Source organism: Neofelis nebulosa, chromosome 17 (assembly GCF_028018385.1).
Source record: "Neofelis nebulosa isolate mNeoNeb1 chromosome 17, mNeoNeb1.pri, whole genome shotgun sequence".
Lineage (NCBI taxonomy): Eukaryota > Metazoa > Chordata > Mammalia > Carnivora > Felidae > Neofelis > Neofelis nebulosa.
Genome location: NC_080798.1, coordinates 52,373,531 through 52,393,372, shown reverse-complemented (window position 1 = coordinate 52,393,372; position 19,842 = coordinate 52,373,531). Strand labels below are relative to the sequence as shown.

The following is a 19,842-nucleotide window of genomic DNA, read 5'->3' as shown; positions in this document are numbered from 1 at the left end:
TCTTACCAGCATATAGTAGGTGCCTTATAAATGCCATTATAATTATTGCCATTATTATTATATGATGTCTTGGACAGTTCTTTTCTTTAGTGGTTTTACTTTCTTGCTTGAGGGAACTTGAATGTTTTTTCTTTAAAAAAAAGCCTTTAGCTCGTCTTATTTTGACTCCTGTTTTCTCTCTACAGTCTTTAGTTTCTCATTTGAAGATTCTTCTATCTCATATTTTAAATTTTTTTTTCTTTTTTAGTCACCCACTCCTTACATTTTAATAGTGGCGATGTTTTCCCAACAGCCATGGATGTGGGGTCACTGACGCCAGGCTAGGTTATGCTATGCTGAATACTTTATTTATATATTTTATGTAAACATAATTTGCTTTGTAGGCACAATGTAACAAAAGCTCTAAAGCCACAAATACATTAGACAATGTTTCAGTTCACTCCAACCAAGTTTAGATGACAGAGAAGCCTTCACAGTTCCTTTAAGGCAAACTGAGACTTTCTTTACATTTCCTTCAGAAAACCAATCACGTGACAGGAAGAAGGTGCTTAAAAAACGAGGGTGCATTAAAGGGTTAATTTTGGTATTTATCCTGTTCTTCAGGGCACAACCAGACCTCGATAGTGAGACTCTAGTTTTCCCTTCTCACTCTGTATTCTGAGGAGGCAAAAGGGTTTCTTCTTTAACCAACGGCCATAATTTGACTGTATTAATCTTGCTAGTTGAAAAACAGATTTGGGGAAGCATGATTTTTTTTTTTTAAATGCCTCTCCTCTGGACGGAACAAAGGCCGGTGGTGGGATTCTGCGAAGAGAGTTCTCGCCCCCCTCGCAGAGGACAGCCCTGATGTGGCCGGTGGCTCTTTGTTACCCCAGCCCTAAAAAATGCCATTTCTGTCCAGCTCACCAGGAATGTCACTTGGGTGGTTCTCCTTAAAACCTCACTGTCAGCTTGGTCATGGGAGAAACATGACCAATAATACAGCATTTTGCGAAAGTTTTGGAGGTGGGGAGATAAACCTCCACATTATCTTTCTACATGGCCCAGAAATGAAACGCCGGTGAGTCTTGGGGTATGAACAGAAGATGTCAGTGTCTTCTGAGATACCGTCACCTCCCTGCTCATCAGATGGCGGCACCCTTTTTTGCCTTCATATTTTACAAGTACATTCACAACGAGGAGAAACTCCCTTCAGATAAATATTTGGCATAAATAAGTCATCATCACAAGCTTGGGGTAGGAAAAAAGAAGAATGTGATTAATGAGGTGACATTTGTTACAAAAGGACTTTGGAAATGAAAAGAAAAGGTAGTTGCTGGAATGCATTCATTCCCATCATTTGGGGAAAGAGTTGGGTCGACCCTAAGGCTCACTGGTGGAGAGGTGGGGCAAGGTGGGAGCCCTCCAAGGTCTTCCAGAAAGCAAAGTGACTTGGGGGGGGGGGGTTGCTAATCATGTGGGCTCCATGTGTCTCCAGCTTGGTTTGTGAATGAAGGAGTCACCCTTTGAGCCAGAAGGAGTAGGAGCAGTGAATGAGGAGCCCCCTTGTGGAGACACTGAGACTCTTCCTCATCCGTCAGGGGAAAGGTTCGCCTCAAGGCATGTCAAGTATGGTGGGGCTGGGTGTGGGGTTTCCTAGGAGTTTAGGAGCTGGAAAATCGGACAAGGGTGTGCAATCAAGTAGTTTGGTCCCCGATTACCAAAAAGCAGGGGTCCTACAAAGAGTCTGCACCGTAATTTTATATTTCAGAGGAGAGGAACTGCACTTTTGGGATCAGATACTGAACGTCAACCGTCTGTATCGCTAGAGTTTGTTACATGTCGGAACATGCTTTGGCAAGAAAAGAGACACTCACTGATTTTCTTTTTCCCCAAATATGGTCTACAAGGGAGGTCTTCCCCGGGGGGATCCTTGGTAAAGGTAGCTGCTCACTACCAGGAAATGGAAATAGCAAAATCGGTAATGCCCGTGGCAGGTGTGCAAATGTAGGCAAATCTCAGTAATGACCTCTGAAACAGTCCCACACGTGGTGAGTTTTCTTACAATGGAAATAAAATGTACATGGTGGGGGAGGGGAGGATTTTGCTCATGAGACATGGTTTCAGAGGAGAAGTCTCTGTGGCTGGTCCTCAAACTCATGCTGTTGACCCATCCTCTATCCTGAAAACTCCACGTCTGTTTTCCCGTGTTGATGGTTAAGAACCAGTGAAGGGATCAAGCATCAGAGGCTGAGAGGAGAGTGGTTCAACCTCTGGACCATTAAACAACTCATTGCATGTAAGGAAGTTGCCTCTTGAACGGGGAGAGGGAAAGGACTGTTTGGAGAGATCCTAAATGTATGGGCTCATGAAAACACCTCCCGGCCTACCCTCTTTCTGCCAGCCACATTGGCAAGTGCTCTTGTCAGATTCATGGGTGGCTGGAGGCAAAAAGTGTCAGTGGCCTGAAGCTTCCCAGGATCTGGACACTGCTCTTAAGATAACACCCTTCAGTCGAAACTTGTCTTTGCCCACGTCTGGTCTTGTAGGCACTGGGCCTGAGGGCTTGTATTAATTTGCAAGGCTGTTCTAAGAACTGTCAAGAAGGACCCAAAGATGGATGGTTGTGAAGGAGGGAAGAGGGGAGAGAGTAATACACAGGTGGGGGAGGGACTTAATACTGCGTGGGATGGGATTGGCACTTAATTTCAAAAACAACAGTGATCAACAGCTTTTTAGCTCAGCTGACTGCAGACAAACACAACACACAGTGGGCTACAGCATTTGTTCACTGGGGCACAGAAGGACTTTCTCCACCGGCTCCTCTTGTTCCAAATCATCCTCCGTGTTCTCCTGCCAGGGTCCTGGGTTACTGGATGAAGGGCATCCGCTCCTTGTTCTCGCTGTCGCCCTCGTGGTCCTCCTCCTCTTCCCCTGCCTCGCTGGTCTCTGTGCTGTCGTTGGCCATCTGCAATTCAACACAGGGCGTTTTAGAAGGTCTGCGATGTCTCCTCCCTTCCTGGATCATCTGAGAAAGCCCCTTGGGAAGGCCTCCTTTGAGGGCTAAGAGTTAGGGTTGTTTCCTTCCCCAGGAGGGCAGTGTGGTGCCAGCTGTTTTAGGGTGGGGGCCCTGACGTAAGGATCTGAGTGCAAGGATTGGGAATTTGGAAGATGATTCCAAGGAAGCGCTGGTAGGGAGGAAGGAGACGACACAGAAAAGGCAAGGGAGCTGGTAAGGAATGTGTTAATAAGTAGGCTCCTGATGTGGGCAACTGGGGCTCAGTCCTCTTGGGGACCACTGGGAGACAGTGAGGGGCATGCCCCTCACAGGTGTCCCGCATATGGGGGTGGGGGAGGAAGCCAAGGAATGGCCAAGGTGGGTATCTCCCTGGCCTCTCTGGCCAGTTCTGTACGTGCTGGCCACACATGCTTCTGGGGCTGGAGGCTCTCAGTCAGAGGGGCCAGGTGCTGGGGGATGCCCTTAGGCACTGAGAGCGTCCACTGCACGGACTGGCCAGGGTTGAAATCCTGGTGCTGTCACTTCCTAAGAAGCCAGAACAGCCATACTAACAAATGTGCATTCGTGTCCTTTATTGTCTACACAGAACGCCGTGTCCACAAATGTGGACTTTGGTTCTAGCTAGCTAGCCATCATCACCAGTCCCTGGCGTGGTTTTTATCCCTCTCTGAGCCTCCCTTTTGTGGATGGTTACAACGGGAATAAACCCACCTGGCTTACAACGCTATCATGAGGACCAAGTGAAACAAAGTAACATGATGTATTTGAAGCGTCCAGCAACGGCCAAGTGCATGACGGATGCTCAAGACATCCTAGTCCTGTCCATCAGCAGCCCCCTTAGCGAACTGGGCCTCAGATTTCCACTCCTAAGCCCCAGTCGACGTCATTTGCCCTGAAGCCCAGATCTCCTAAACCCGAGTCTTTGCCTATGCCCACCACTCATTCTTTCAAACAGGAATTGGGCCCACGGTCCTCAGGCCTCCCCGCGTTGCCTGTCCTGGAGCTGGATTTGCCCTCTTGGCCGCAGGCAGTGTCTTCTTCCTGCAATGCCAGCCCTCCACTCCCTCCCCTAACTGGTGCCTACTTTGCTTTCAGCGCTCAGCCCGCTTCCTCAAGGAAGCCTTCCCAGACTACCCTAACTGGAATGGTCCCCCCCATGACCAGCTCTTCTTTGTAGCACGATCAGCAGTGTCCCATCTGGATGGATGGCCTCTTGACCGCTGTCCACCTGCCCCGCCACGGGAACCGCAGACACCATGGAAGATGACCAGGTCTCCTCTTGTCTTCCTGTGTTATCCTTTGCAACTCGCACAGTGCCTGGCACGCAGGAGCGTAGAGTACGAACTCTGAGAATAGCGAGTGAATAATCGTGAGAGCTCTGGGGGCGCCTGGGTGGCTCCGTCGGTTAAGCATTCAGCTTCATCTCCGGTCGTGATCTCGCGGTTCGTGAGTTCGAGCCCCGCGTCGGGCTCTGTCTCTCTCTGTCTCTCACTCTCAAAAACAAATAAACATCAACAAAAATAATCACGAGAGCTCTGCCTTCTTAGTATGTACCCCAAATTCACCAGTGTGCCAGGGGACTCAGGCACATTACCCCTTTCCATCTTCTCAACAAGCAGCAGCAGAAACAGTAACTACTGCCCCCTGTGCAAGGTGGGCAGGCTCTGTTTTCCCGCAGCGCACAGGGACACCCAGAGGTGACGTGCCCGGGGCAGTGGCGGGGCGGCAAAGGTCGGCAGGCTTCAGAGAAGGCTGCCACTGTTCTCAGGGGCGCCGGTCAGGCCGGGGCCAGAGCTGCGCCCTGACGCCGTGGGGTCTGGAGGAAGCAGCCCGGTCTCTGCTGTGACCCTGGGACCCGTCCTCAGGTGAGCTCAGCTCTGCCCTGGCTCAGCCTCATTGAGGGAAGGCCCCACGCAGGAGAGCCTTCACTCTTGGCAGGCACTTCGTAGGCACTCCTGGCAAAGGCACTTCCAGAGCGCTGCCCGAGCCCCTCGTAGCCCCGATAGTTCCTGGAGGAGGGGGAGTACCGTGCAGTGTACTCAGCGAGGCAGATTCAGGGCCCTCGGCTTGGCCTGAGCTCTGAAAGTGGCCCTTCTAATAGAAGAAGGCCCCTCTGTAGGCCCCTCACTGCCCCCACCCCCAACAGCTGCCCAGTGGGAAATGATGCGTTCCCGAGGGGCCTTGACCCCGTGCCATTTCCTTTCGTTAGGCGCTTGCCGTAGAAAAGATTGTGCCGGACCCATCTTGGCTCTCACGATGCCCTCTGTTTAGCCTGACTACACGCTCCTCCTCCTTCAGGTCTCGTCTCTATCCAGGTAGGCCGTGGCCTTCTCCCCACAGAGGCCTTCCAAACACCACAGATCTGAGTCGGCCACTCACCACATCTCTTTGTTTCTTTCGGTCCTAAGGTAGAAGCCCTCCTGGGATTCAGGAACCAGCACCATGGCAGGTCCTGAGGTCTCACCCTCAAAGTTGGGCTTTTCAGCCCAACTGGTGAGAATCCCCTGTGGTCAAACAGGCCTTCCCCAAGTCCAAGGGCCCAGCAGGACCTCCTGTGTAACAGTCACAGGCAGGAAGCTGATGTCAACTATCTTGCTTAAAACAAACTGTCCAGGATGGCTCTAGATCCCCTCTACTGATGGGATAAAACAGACCTGGTCATGTGTCTTAAGAACAACAGAAGTGCACAGAAGACCCGAGAGCCCAGCCCTCGCCTTCTCCCTGGCCTCAACCCCTCATCTGCCTTCAGATACTTGCTGTCACACCCCTAGAACTTCATAAGCACTTAACATACGATGTCCCTATACTTATTGGTCATTTGCACTTTGTGAAATGCCCTCTCATGAAATCACCCTTCATTGAGTGAAATGACCATCCTTCCCGAACTACATTATGGTTACAAAAGCCAAGGTACACTTAAAAAAAAAAAAATACACACTAAAACATGCAAAGATTTTAGTTCTTTTTTCTTTTATAAATGCCCGATTCAGGTTCAAGACGCAACGGGTGAGAAAGCTAAGAAACAAAAAACCCCAAGTATTTTCGCTGTTAATCCTTTCCCAGAACTTAGTATGCATGGGACAATGCCTTATGTGTATCACTCTAATTGACTTGTGAGAACTTCGTTTGCAGACAGGGCTACTGAAGATAGACAGGCAGGATAATCGCCCAGGGTCACACACAGGAGAGGAGAGCCAGGCTCTGAATCCACGCAGTCTGATGGTGCTCTGTGTGTCGACCGCACACTACATCGCCCCCTCCCACCACCGGTGGCCCCAGCAAGCAGGTTGGGGAGTGACTTTGACACACTTCACTCCTGGAGGGATCCCTGGGCGTAAGGGTACCCTCAGCAGGCATCTCGGAGGCAGGTGGCATCCTTCTGTTGAGAATGTGCGTGACTCTATTAGATTTTACCAGGAATTCCTCTCACCTGTGGCAACCAAGAGGCAGCACCTGTGATAGGCAGGTTATCCCTATCTTTCCTGACTGCCCTTAGATTGCTCTTGAAATGCTCGCACTGAAGCATTTCCTTTCTTTCTCAGCACGCATCCCAGCGGTGTGACTAGTCGCCCATTTGCATGGTTGTTTGATTACACAGGTCTCCTCCACGAGCCTGAGAGCCGCCTGTATTTCCCTCTCCCCCACCTGTGCCTGGGTCTGATAGACCCTGCCGTGCTGAACTGAACGGATCCCTCTGCGTTTGACTCACCAGTGGAGTCGGGGTCTTCTCTACATCCAGAATTAACTTGCCGATGTTTCCTCGGTCGTGGATCCGCTGCATGGCCTCCTTCACCTGAGCCCGGAGAAAAACGGAAGCGCTGATTGGGTGAGAAGTTGCCCAGGTGGAAAAGCCAAACCAGCCGCCGCCCACGTGGGGGCGCTGTGGTTCAAGGTTAGTAGCCAAGCCAGAGATGCTTTGGGACCCTGGGTGGAAATAAATTCTGATTGTGTCACTCAGGCACTCTGAACTTGTGCAAGCAACTTGGTCCTCTGGGTCTAAGAAATGAAAGTGATAGTCCTTGTAATAAGACGACAAAATTTTCTTTAAAAGGTGGGGGGGGGGGGGGTAGTTGGTGGGGAGGAGGGTACCGTGAGGTTCCAAGAAAGACATCAGAGTAAATTCTGACCGGTAAAATTATTTTTCTCAGAGTCACTTGTGCCCTGCTTACCAAAGTGTTCTATAACTCTGATTCGTAGTTTAACTAAAATGATCCATTGCCCAAGCTAAACTATATTCAGGAAAATTCCCTTAGGTTACTCCTGGTTATTGCGTGGAAATTTTGTTTCTACGTAAGTAGAGTTTTCTCCAGAACTAGTATTCTGCCCGGAGAAGAGGACCTAGTTTTCCTTTCAAATGAGACGGGCTTACTTAAAAAGCAAGCGTGTGCCCTGATCTGATTTATGCTTTGAGCATTTCACTCTCTGGCTGTGCGGAAAATGAGCTGTAGGGGGCGCTGGTGAGGATTAAATGAGATAAGCAAAGGGCAACCATGCCCAGTGCTTGGCATGAATAGGCCCTCCACATTTCTTAGTGAAATCTAAATGGAAAGACAACATCTCTTGATTTAAAAAAAAAAACAGTTACAAGAGATCTGGCCTAAATATTTTTTCCTGAAGTCTCAGATTTTTAAATATTTTTGTTCACTCATTCAAGTCCACAAGTATTCATGAAATGTCCTTATAGGCTACATGCCATAGTTTTTGTTTGTTTTTGTTTTTGTTTTTAGTTTAAAGTAAGCTGAGATGTCTGTCTTTGAGGAAACCTGTCTTCCCATTTGGATAAAAACTTGAACCATTAAAATGTGCATACTCTAATTGCTTTTCTGGGACTTAGCCTAAAGACATAATTCAAATTGTGGGGGAAAAAACTTACCACACAAAAGATACTCAATCACAGCATTGCTTTTAACGGTAAAACACTTGCAGCCACTTCTGTATCACAGAGTAAAGGAATGATTAAGTAAACCGCGACTCTTAGATTTATCTACAGAATGGAAATACTATGTTGCTATTAAGCTGCTAATTACAAGGAAAGTACAGCAGGGTCAAATGCCTTTGTAATGGTGCTAAATGAGAAAATGGAGACGAATATTTTTATTTATATCCCCATAAAAGCGTGGACATCCTAAAATAATCAGAAAGGGGTTCAGACACATGATAAAACATTAGGAGAAATGAGTGCCTTTTAACTCCAAACATTGTTATTTGGCAATATGTTATCAAAGCAGTATGTAATGTAAGTTAAATGCATATTTAAACGTAGTCTTTGGAAAACCTAGTATCGTTTAGAATCAGCCCTTTTATAGACTGGTAGTGTCATATGATTAAATTTCCTGACCCTGATACACATGCCAGTAGATTTCTTTTATTTCTGTGGTGAACACTGCTTTTCAAAATGCTGTCATGTCTGGTCATCACGACTATATACCGAGAATGTTTAAATACTGTGGCAGACAGCCTCCAGAATGGTTCCCAACCTTCCTTTCCCCCTGACACACACCCTTTCTCCCTCGAATGTGGGCCAAACCTGCTGACTTGCTTCTGACCGTTGGAAAACAGCAAAAGTGATGGGATGTCACCTCTAAGATTAGGTTATAAAAGACTGATTTCTGTCTTGTCGTCTCTTCCTCTGACTCTTCGTGCCTTCTTGCTCTGGTGACACAAGCTGCCCTGTTGTAAGCTGCCCTAGGGAGAGGCTCACACGGCAGGGAACTGAGGCAGACCTCCCACTGACAACCACTGACGAACTGATACCCTCGGTCCAAAAGCCCACGGGGAACTAGCTCCTGTCAACAACCAATGAGAGAGCTCAGAAGCAGATCCTTCCGGAGTTAAGCCTAGAAATGAGAACGCAGCCCTGGCTGACACCTTGGGAGACCCTGAGCCCAAGGACCTAGCTAAACCCTGCCCAGGTTCCTCACCCACGTAAAGTGAGATCACAAATATTGTTTTAAGCCAGTAAGTTCGGGGGGACATTTTGTTATGCAGCAATAGATAACTAACATTCTTTCCTTTCATACATAGTTCTTATCTTGTAAGATATATGTCATACCCATTTTACAGCTAAGTACCTTGATGCTCAACGATCAAAGCAATCTGTCCAAAGACTATGTGGCTATCAGTGACAGAACTGTGGTTCAAACTCAGGTTTGTCAGACTTCAAAACTGATGCTTCCTCCCCCTGCCCCCCGCCCCCATTCCACCCAGACTGTGTTGTTTCATTTGATTCTCAAAGGCAGAGGAAGGTGGTAGGTAACATCTCACATAATGATTTCCCAGAATTCAGTTGTTTATTACCCTGACAAGTCATTAAGCACCTGGAAACTCCGTGGAGATTCAGAAGAATTTTTGTGCCATTTCTCCAGTAAGATAGAGCCCAGGGACACTGAAAAGCTGTTTTCTTTCCAGTTAAAGCTTATTGTGATACTAGAAAAAAGCCCCCCGAAGGGCTGGCTCTAATCTGCATATTTTTTTGGACAATTTCCTTCTGAAATGAACTGACTCCTTGAAGTTCCTTTTGAAGGGGATAGAGAAAGGGTTGGGAATGTTTCTGAGACATAACTGAACTAGTCTGATCCCCAGTCATGCTGTTTGAGTTTAACATCCTCTTAGGCTGCTCTTGGAGATGTGAAAGAGCCCTTTTGATGACAGCGTAGAAGGAAAGAAATGGCCATTTTCTGATCAATTTTTTATCAGGTGAGGCACTTTACACACGTTGCTTCCTTTTATCTGCACACCACAGGTTCACAGATGAGAAACCTAAAGGTGAAAAATCTAAGGAATCTGTCCCCGGTCCCCAACTGAAAGGAGTTCGAACCACTTGGGAACTGAGAGAGCAGTTACCCCTTTACAAGACTCTGGACAAAATCCAGGACAGGGCTCTGCTGTCTGCACCCCGAAACTGCCCTCACATAACTCCATCACGAGGTAAAGTCTGCAAAAAGAGACTTTGCTCCCCAAATACCAGTTCGTAAATTGAGGTACCTCGGTAGGTGACAGTGACCAAAAGATGGTGGTGACAACTTCCAGAGAGCTCCTTGTCTCTCTTGTGGCTACCATTTTTGTTTTTTGGTTTTTTTCCTAAGGGACACTTCTGCTCCAGACCTTTTCCCAGCGCACTTGACGATGGGAAAATCCTAGTAGCCCCGCCCTGCGTAATGCAGTAGCCACAAGTCACGTGTGGCACTGAGCACCTGAAAACTGGGGCCAGCACAGACTTCGATGTGCTGTGCGTGTAAGCCCCGCGGCCACCTTCAAAGCCAACGAGCGCAGATACACTCTCTCGTTACGAATTGTCGACATCAATCACGTGGTGAAACGTTAACGTGATAAATACTCTGGCTTCAATAAAACAGACTACTAAAGTTAACCTCCCCCCCTTTTTACTTCTCTGGATGTGGCTACTGCAAAACGGAAAACGTGGCTTGTGGCTCACATAGTCATCCTGCTGGACAACACTGGACTGACTTCTCAGGAACGGATGTCTGTTGTCCTTTCCTGTGTCACTGCTTCATCTTACACCTCCCTCACTCCTGCCACCGGACGCTCATCTGGAGGTTACTGGGCTTCTCAGCTTTGTGCCTCTGTATACACGGGGTTCCTTGTATCCTGGAGTATCCTGGTCCTGGGCTAACTTGGATTTGTTCTGGGGCTCTTGTTCTCGACGTGGAACCTTCTAGGAAGCTGCTACTCCCCCGCCCCCACTCTTGCATTTGGGGCCAAGTCTCCTTTGGGCTCCCTGGGCACCTCAGGCCAGCTATAACATCACCCTTACCGCCATCTTGGAACTTGGCCCTTCTCTCCAGTACGTTAGGCCAGCGCCATGCAGTGGAGATACGAAGCAGGCTACAAATACACTAAAATTTCTCTAGTTACTCACATTAACAAATGTAAAAAGAAACTGGTAAAATCAATTTTAAGAATATATTTTCGGGGCGCCTGGGTGGCGCAGTCGGTTAAGCCTCCGACTTCAGCTCAGGTCACGATCTCGCGGTCCGTGAGTTCGAGCCCCGCGTCGGGCTCTGGGCTGACTGCTCGGAGCCTGGAGCCTGTTTCAGATTCTGTGTCTCCCTCTCTCTCTCTGCCCCTCCCCTGTTCATGCTCTGTCTCTCTCTGTCCCAAAAATAAATAAATGTTAAAAAAATTAAAAAAAAAAAAGAATATATTTTCTTTGACCAAATCTATCCAAAATATTATCACTTCAGTATATGCTCCACATAATAAGGTCTTCATGAGATATTTTATGCTCCTTCCTCCTTTTGTACTCTACGTGTCTGGAATCCAGGGTGTATTTTGTTCTTACAGCGTGTTTCAATTCAGATGAGCCCTGCTTCATGTGCCCAGTGGCTGCACATGGCTCATATCTACCATATTGGGGAGTGCAGCTCTAGATGGTGGGACAGTGGCACCGACCTCAGGGACCCCAGTGCACGGGTGTATCGGGCATATGATAGCCTCCAGGATGAACGGATGGATGAATAGCAAGTGGTATGTGGAGAGAGTGAGAGGTCATGCGGCTGAGCCACACGAGAGGTTTCTTTCTCACCTGACGCTCATCTCAGAGCCCTCAGCCCAGGCAGCTGCCTGTTGGGGGCCTGCTCGGTGCTGCCCGGGTGTCCCAGTGGAGTCTGTGTGTAATCAGGGCCGTGGCCTCTCACACCCAGTCTGAGAAGCCACCGCCAGCTGTGCGGCTGGCCAGATCTGGTCTTGGCAGCTGGAATTTCCCAGGCTCGGGATTCTGGGCATACTCAGGCTATCTCAGCCAGAGCTGGTCTCCCCTCCAGACAGGGGGAGGAAATTTGAGTCATATGATTAAAACACCTCAAGCTGCTGAGATCCTGAGCACAGAGGCTACCTGAGCTTTTCTGATACTTCTTTCCTGTCCCTGGGAGGCCACGTTGGTATGGCGGCAGGCGGCAGTGAGATCATCACTGAGTCCTACGCTCTGCTTTGCTGTCATTCCAGCGAGGTGCTTCATCTCTGCTCCTCACCTTCTTCATATGTTAAATGCTAATAGCTCTCTTCTATCCATTCATTGATGCAGTCAGTCACTCCTTCAACAGCGCCAAAGCCCTGTTCAGGAGCTGTGTATAAAGTAATGGATGGTGGGGCGCCTGGGTGGCTCAGTCGGTTAAGCGTCCGACTTCGGCTCAGGTCATGATCTCACGGTCCGTGAGTTCGAGCCCCGTGTCAGGCTCTGTGCTGACAGCTCAGAGCCTGGAGCCTGTTTCCGATTTTGTGTCTCCCTTTTTCTCTCTCCTCCCTCCCCCACTCATGCTCTGTCTCTCTCTTCTCAAAAATAAATAAATGTTAAAAAAATTTTTTTAAGTAATGGATGAAATCAGTAGGCTCTCTCTGTCCTGAGGTACCCATGGTTTTGCTTATTAAATAGGCTAAACATAATGAAAAGAATCTCACAATTAAAAAACTGTGTTCTTAATTTGTTTATTTAGCCCCCATGGATCGCAACCCATCAGAGTTGACCCTGGGCCATTGTTGGTTCCTGCTCCAACAAAGTCTACTGGCATTCAAGATGGCATTCAAGCATGGCCTACGGGGAAAATGTAATGGGTTCAGAACACATTTGCAGAGGAGCAGTACTTACAGTCATTCTTACTTCTGTCTGCAATGGAACCAGGAGAGGTGGGGTTTCTGAAAGCCTGGGAAGACAACGGTGAGTAAACACCTACAAGATCCATGCCGTCATGAAGCTTATGGTCTAATGGGAGATGCAGACCATCAAAGAATGACTCGAACGAATGCAAGATTGACACTTACTAATTCTAAGATGGTGTTATGAGAATGTGGATAGGGGGTTTGATCTGTCTGGGAAGATTAGAGAGGGCTTCCTTGAACAAGTGGCAGTCGAGCTGGGGTTTAAAGGATGAGTACAAAGGAGCTAAGACAAGAAGGGAGAGGGGCCTTTCGCAGGAGAGGGGGCAGAATGTGAATGGAGAGACTGAAAAGGGGGCCAGTGGGTGCAAGGACAAAGAGCAAGAGTGAATGTAAGGCAACGTGCTGGTCAGGTTGGTTGGGGCCTTTGGTACTATATTGCAAAGAGTTTCCAAGGATGCAGGGGCCCACAGTGACCATACAAATCTAGAATATCTTTCCACCTCCAGTCACCTTCTGAGTAGTCAGTTTTTTCACATGTGAGTAATGAAAGTTAACAATGCTCAATCTTTGTTGGGATCTCATTTAATGTTTCATGATATTCAATTTCCTTTTGAATGGTGTGAAAGGCACAAAGTCATTAGGGTACAAATGACACCACTTAATAATCAAAGCATTTGGCCTGTGCTATGAATAACAATAAGCCTAGCCACCCAAAACAGGGGAAAAAATGAAGATGGGTTATTCCATGGATCACTGTGCCTATTAGGTGATAAATTAAAAGGTTTGAAAAGGAAGAAATGAGTAATACTATAATTAAGAAGCATATCTACCAATGTCATCTATGGAAGATTACTCACATTTACAACAGCCATCTTTGGAATGGCTTAAAATACAAAGGGGGTATTGAAAAGTAATACATTCATTGCAAATAGACTTGGAATCTGGAATTTCTATGTTTTGTCAAATAACTCTAGGAGTCTACAGTGAGTGAGCCTCAGATTTTGACCTAGATGCAAGAGTGACTGAAAAAGTAAAATGTTAAGGAACATAAATTGGCCCACTTGGGAAAAGAGAGAAAAGATTCAAACAGCCAACTGTTTTTTTGGATGAGTTGCACAGGTGTCTTTGCAATAATGCAGGTTGTGGACTACGGTGGAGAAAGGGAGGTGACAAGGGTGCAAAATTTAAGGAGGCACCCACTCTCAGGGTCAGGCAGGCACTGGGTCAGCACCTGAGAGGAAGCCCCTCCTTAACTTGTAACCCTTGTCACATCTCTTGCCTCACCCTAGTTCTGGTCCTCAAGGATGGCCGTTATTTTTAAAGGAAGGGGAACACTAAGTAGCTTTTAGAAGTATCTGTTTGGCCACTGAACAGCCAATGGGGATGCTCCAAGAGGATTTTTCAAGGGGCCATTAGTAGGAACTCTGGCTTAAAAAAGGTAAAGAACATTCTGCGTAGGAGGAGGCAGGAAGGCAAAAAGCAAGACGGTAGAATCTAGATGGAGGGCCTGGTCCTTTTTCCTTCATGGATACTTGGATGATACTGACTCTTTTGACCATGGTCACGAGGGGTTCAAGTGAATTAAATATTGAACCAAAAGTTAGAATGTTCTGCAGAAACCTGCAGTCCATAATCAAGCCCAACTATACATTCTTACCTATTGTATTTTGAACTAAAGCAAGAGATGAAAAACAATCTAGTGAATTGCCTCCAATGTTTGTTTTATTTTATTTAACAATGTTTCCCAGGGCTGGATTTGGATGGTTGAATAGAAGTGAAGGGGACACTCAGTGGATGCTTATTCCAACATGAGAGTGAGGTTCTGGGGAGGAAGAGAAAAAAGTGCAGGAGATGGTTCCTATGCCATGAGAAACGTATCTGTTGTACAATCTGTAAGAGAGACATTTGAAATGTGATGGGGCACAGAAAAGGAAGCAGCTGGGGAGGGGAAAAGGATGAAAACCAAGGAAGTGACTCTTTGAGATTTGAAGGTCAAGTAGAAGGCTGTCACTCAGCCAACAGAAGGACATATAACTAGTTCGAGGAAATATTGCGCACCTCAGAGAATGAGTCACTCATGGCCACAAGAACACGGAGGGTGATGACGAGTTATTGAAAATGCTCGTGAGTTCCTTAAGCTCCTCAGGTCTGCTGGACAAGGGTAAAAAATAACCTGAGCTGCCACCGCTCAGGAAAATTCCACATGACGGTGGTAGAACTCGCAACATATAATTCTGCTTTGCATCTTTTAGCAAAATCCTCCAGCCGGGAGATTCCGTATTTCTGCTCAGAGGACTCTGGCTCCTTATTAAGGATATAATTATCTTGCTTCCAGATAATATGGTTTTATTTGCTCACTGATTGATAACTACACTGTTCCATGGTGGCTGAGGGCTTTCAGCTGGAGCTACCAGACATGAGTTTGTGGGAAAAGGTTAGAACTATAAGGAGGCCAAAGAGACCCTTCAAAATCTTGGAAGTTCTCTGATGGGCAGCCATGTTTTTGAAAGAATGACAGCCAGACGTGCTGACCTTTAGAAAATTACCGTTTAGAAGGCAGAGGTGACATTTCTTTAGGCTTGGAGAGAAAGGGCCCACTTGCAGGTGTGTGGGGGGGCAACCTTAGAACCTAAGGGAATTGAGATGTGTTGATTATGCCATTGACATGGGTGTGGTTTAGTCAAGGGTGAGCTGCCGAGGGTGCCAAAGGAGACCGGCCACCAGAGACAGATATGTCTGGGACAAGTTGTCTGGATAGTAAAATGGCCTAAAGTAAGGAGTGGAAATAAAAAAGGAGTTGTGTTGGTGTTTGAGGTGCTTACCAAGTGCTCATGTTGAAAGCTGGTTCTCACTGTGACTGAAGGGCGGTTTCTTGGGGCATCTGGGTGGCTCAGTCGGTTAAACGTCCGACTCTTGGTTTCGGCTCAGGTCATGATCTTACAGTTTGTGAGTTCGAGCCCTGCGTCAGGCTCCATGCTGACAGCGCGGAGCCTGCTTGGGATTCTCTCTGTCACTCTCTCTCTGCCCGCCCCCCACCCGCTCTGTGTCTCTCTCTCAAAAATGAATAAACAAAAAAATTTTGAAGGGGAGTTTCTTGAGGATCTCCCCACTTAGAGAGGAAGGACAGGGCATGGCTAGAGGCTCTGGACCTGGCACCATATCGAGGAGAGTCACTGCTGTCTATACAATGTGCTGGGAGAAGGCAAGAGTCTCAAGGAAGGAGCTGTATCTAAAAATCAAGTAAATGTAAGGGACAAGGCAGAGGTGGTACCACCGTGGGGGGGAGGGGGGGCGTCACTCATTATCATCACAGCAGCTGACATGACAGACACTTAGCAGGTGCTGTCACTGGGCAAAGCATGACCTCACTTCATTGCATCAACCCTGTGAGGTAAGTGGGAGTTTGTCAGACTGTCAATCACGGGTACATAAAAATATTCTCCCCTCTCTTCCGGAGTCCCTGTTGCTCATGGAGGAGAGCTGGGATGAAAGTGAGGTTTCGGGAGAGTTAAGTGGCTTGCCCAGTGGGGAGGAGCCGGGCTTCAAACTGAGCCCCGCGTAACTCCAGGTTTCATGTACGTTTGCTAGGCATGCACACGTGGGATGGAGTGGGAGACAGGGAGGGAGGCTCCGGGGCCCTGGGCACCGCATTGTAGGACCAGTAGTGGGCTATTTCCTCCGTACTTGGTTATGTACCTTGCTTGTCCCTTGGTTGTAACACTTAACCCATTCTACCTTGAAGCCTTTGTCAACCCAGAACTATTGACATTCTGCGCCAGGTAATTCTTGGATGTGAAGGGCTGTCCTGTGCATTACGGGGCCTTTAGCAGCATCTCTGGCCTGTCCTCTTTCAACGCAAGTGGCACTTCCCCCTTTGACAAACAAAAATGTGTCTAGATATTGCCAGATGTCCCTTGGAGGGCAAAATCACCTCCTATCAAGACCTATCATATTGTGAAAGCATATTCCCCATTGTCCCCTCTCCATCCCTCCCACTGGTCTCTGGGCTCAAGGGCAGGCACTGTCTCCCTCCTTACCCACATGACCTTGACCTTGGACAGAGACCGGCCCACAGAAGGTTGTGTTCTGCTCTATCCCCGGGACTAGGAAGAGCATGCGGTACGCGGCAGGTGTCCAATAACAGAAGAACATGAGATGGTCTCTGATGGCAAAACGTTCATTGGTTATGTTAGGCTTTCTCAAAGTGTGGACAGCAGGCTGCCTACATCAAAATCACAGAGTGCAGCTTTTAAAGTGGTATGTTGGCCTTGCCTATACCTGTTTGTTGAGACTATGGAGACACTCCACTTTAGGTGATTCAGGGGCTCTGAAGTTTTAGACCCTTGAGCTTAACTGGTTCTTTGTTTCACAAATATTGACCGCCCACTGTGAGTCAGGCACTGTGCTCAGGCCGACTTGTGACAAGGGACAGGAAAGACCAGCCCCCTGCTTGGCTAAGATCTCTCTCTGTGTGAGCCTGTCCCCCTTTGTCACATCTGGGTAGAGCCTAGTTTAACACTCGGCTTATCTATCACTGCATGTTAGACAGTAGCAGAGGGCCACAGCCACAGCCCCTCCCGTTCTGGGGCATCGGGGAAGGAATCCGCTCTCCGCTTTGGCTCTGTACCCTTGTGTAGACATCAAACAACTTGATATCGGCTCAGTGCGTCAAGAGACCTTCAGGATACTGTTTTACTATTAATTCAACCCATTCACTGGCTCTGTGTGGCCCCTCAAAGGACCTAGCAGCTGAGTTTCATGTGCTCATGGCCTGAGGGGATGATCTCTTTGGCAGAGGGGTCATGGGATGTGCGTGCATCAGTCCGAATCAGCGGGTGATCGAGCAACCCACAACCTATGGTACAATGAGCCAGATCTTGCTGCAACCTGAGCAGGAAAATCAGAAGCAGAGTTGCATGCTGGAAATGCAGTGGGAGACTTATTTCATTTTGAGGAAGGAAACTAAGATCTAGTGTGACCCATCTAGTACAGATGCGTATCTTTGTTATTTTTTTAAAAAAATTTTTTTTTCCAACGTTTTTTATTTATTTTTGGGACAGAGAGAGACAGAGCATGAACGGGGGAGGGGCAGAGAGAGAGGGAGACACAGAATCGGAAACAGGCTCCAGGCTCCGAGCCATCAGCCCAGAGCCCGACGCGGGGCTCGAACTCACGGACCGCGAGATCGTGACCTGGCTGAAGTCGGACGCTTAACCGACTGCGCCACCCAGGCGCCCCCAGATGCGTATCTTTGAATAAAGAAATGCAAATCAGTGCTCTGCAAAGTGAAAACCAGAGTCCAGAAATGAAATTGTATTTGACTATAACTACCACCAAGTAAATAATTATTTGCAATATGGACGAGACCCTGGTAATAATACCTTGAAAAATCACACCCAGTCTATGGCTAAACTATTCATTTTTTTTCACTTAAAAAAAATTATGGGGGCGCCTGGGTGGCTCTGTTGGTTAAGCATCTGACTTCAGCTCCGGTCATGATCTCATGGTTTGTGAGTCTGAGCCCCACATCTGGCTCTCTGTTGTCAGCACAGAGTCTGCTTCAGATCCTCTGTCCCCCCACCTCTTCCTGTCCCTCCCTCACTAGTTCTCTCTCTTTCTCTCTCTCAAAATAAATAAACTTAAAAAATAATAATAATAAAAATTAAAAAAACACGAACACATGGTAATATTTGGGCAATGTACTCATTTCCCAGAGCTGCTGAAACAAAGCACATCAAAGTGGGTGGCTTAAAACAACAGCAATTTTTTTTTCTAAGTTTATTTATTTTAAAAAAATTTTTTTTTCAACGTTTTTTATTTATTTTTGGGACAGAGAGAGACAGAGCATGAGCGGGGGAGGGGCAGAGAGAGAGGGAGACACAGAATCGGAAACAGGCTCCAGGCTCCGAGCCATCAGCCCAGAGCCCGACGCGGGGCTCGAACTCACAGACCGCAAGATCGTGACCTGGCTGAAGTCGGACGCTTAACCGACTGCGCCACCCAGGCGCCCCTCTAAGTTTATTTATTTTGAGAGAGAGAGAGAGAGAGACAGACCAAGCATGTTTGTGCATGCGAACAGGATAGGGACAGTGGGAGAGGGAGAGAAAGAATCCGAAGCAGGCTCAGAGCTTTCAGCACAGAGCCCGGCGTTGGGCTCAATCTAAACCGAAATCAAGGGGCGCCTGGGTGGCTCAGTCGGTTAAGCGGCCGACTTTGGCTCAGGTCATGGTCTCGCGGTCCGTGAGTTCGAGCCCCGCGTCGGGCTCTGGGCTGACAGCTCAGAGCCCGGAGCCTGTTTCAGATTCTGTGTCTCCTTCTCTCTGACCCGCCCCTGTTCATGCTCTGTCTCTCCCTGTCTCAAAAATAAATAAAACGTTAAACCGAAATCAAGAGTTGGGTGCTTAACAGACTGAGCCACCCAGGTGCCCCAACAACAGCGATTGTCTCTGGAGGTTAGAAGTCTGAAATCAAGGTTTGATGTATTATTAGCTGCCATAATTTATAAGGAGACACATCCCTTCATCCATTATTTAATTACCAGTGATAAACAATCCATACAGGAAAGGCAGGAAAAATAACTGATTTTTTCCTTAGGTTTCCTGGTAGCTACAGCTTTTCAAAAGAAGCGAAATTAGGGGTAAGGCCTGGCACGGTAAGGTCACCTCTTCTGTTTCTTGCTGACATGAAATGGAAAAGGAGTAACTGAATATTCAGAGTGATCACATCTATGTAAAATATATATTAATATAAATAATAGTAGGTTATATTCTGAGTGGTAGGGATATGGCTAGTTTTCATTTTCTTCATCATCTGTGTTTTAAATTTTTATTTACTTATTTGGACCTCTTTATGGAGGTCTATTTGACATGTAAAAAGCTGTACATAATTAATGTTTACAACCTGCAAAGTGCACACTCTTGAAAGCGTCACCATCTAAATTAAAGCCATAAACCTACTCATCCCCTCCCAAAGTTTCCTCCTGTTCTCTTCAGTATAATAATTATGTTTTAATTACGTTTTACGGTAAGAGTACTTTCACATAAGATGTGCCCTCTTAGCGGATGTTAAGTATAAAATACGTACCGTGTTAACCGTAGGCACCATGCTGCACAGCAGCCCTCCAGAACTTATTTCTCTTGTGTAACTGAAACTTCGTACCCTTTGACCACCGCCTCCCCAGTCCTCCCTCCACCGGCCCCTGATAACCACTGCTCTGTTCTCTCCTTTGG

The 19,842-nt window shown here is 47.5% G+C and overlaps 1 protein-coding gene across 1 annotated transcript in view; it reads right to left on the bottom strand.

Annotated features, from left to right (window-relative positions):
* Positions 1–325: 325 nt before the first annotated feature.
* The window catches only part of VAT1L (vesicle amine transport 1 like), a 150,075-nt gene continuing 130,558 nt past the window's right edge, over positions 326–19,842 (bottom strand). Inside the window, exons 8-9 of the mRNA XM_058709574.1 lie at positions 6,708–6,791; positions 326–2,947 (exon numbers count right to left, since the gene is read on the bottom strand). Of these exons, the coding sequence (XP_058565557.1) occupies positions 2,849–2,947; positions 6,708–6,791 (183 nt within the window). The 3' untranslated portion in view covers positions 326–2,848. The remainder of the gene's footprint in view (positions 2,948–6,707; positions 6,792–19,842) is intronic.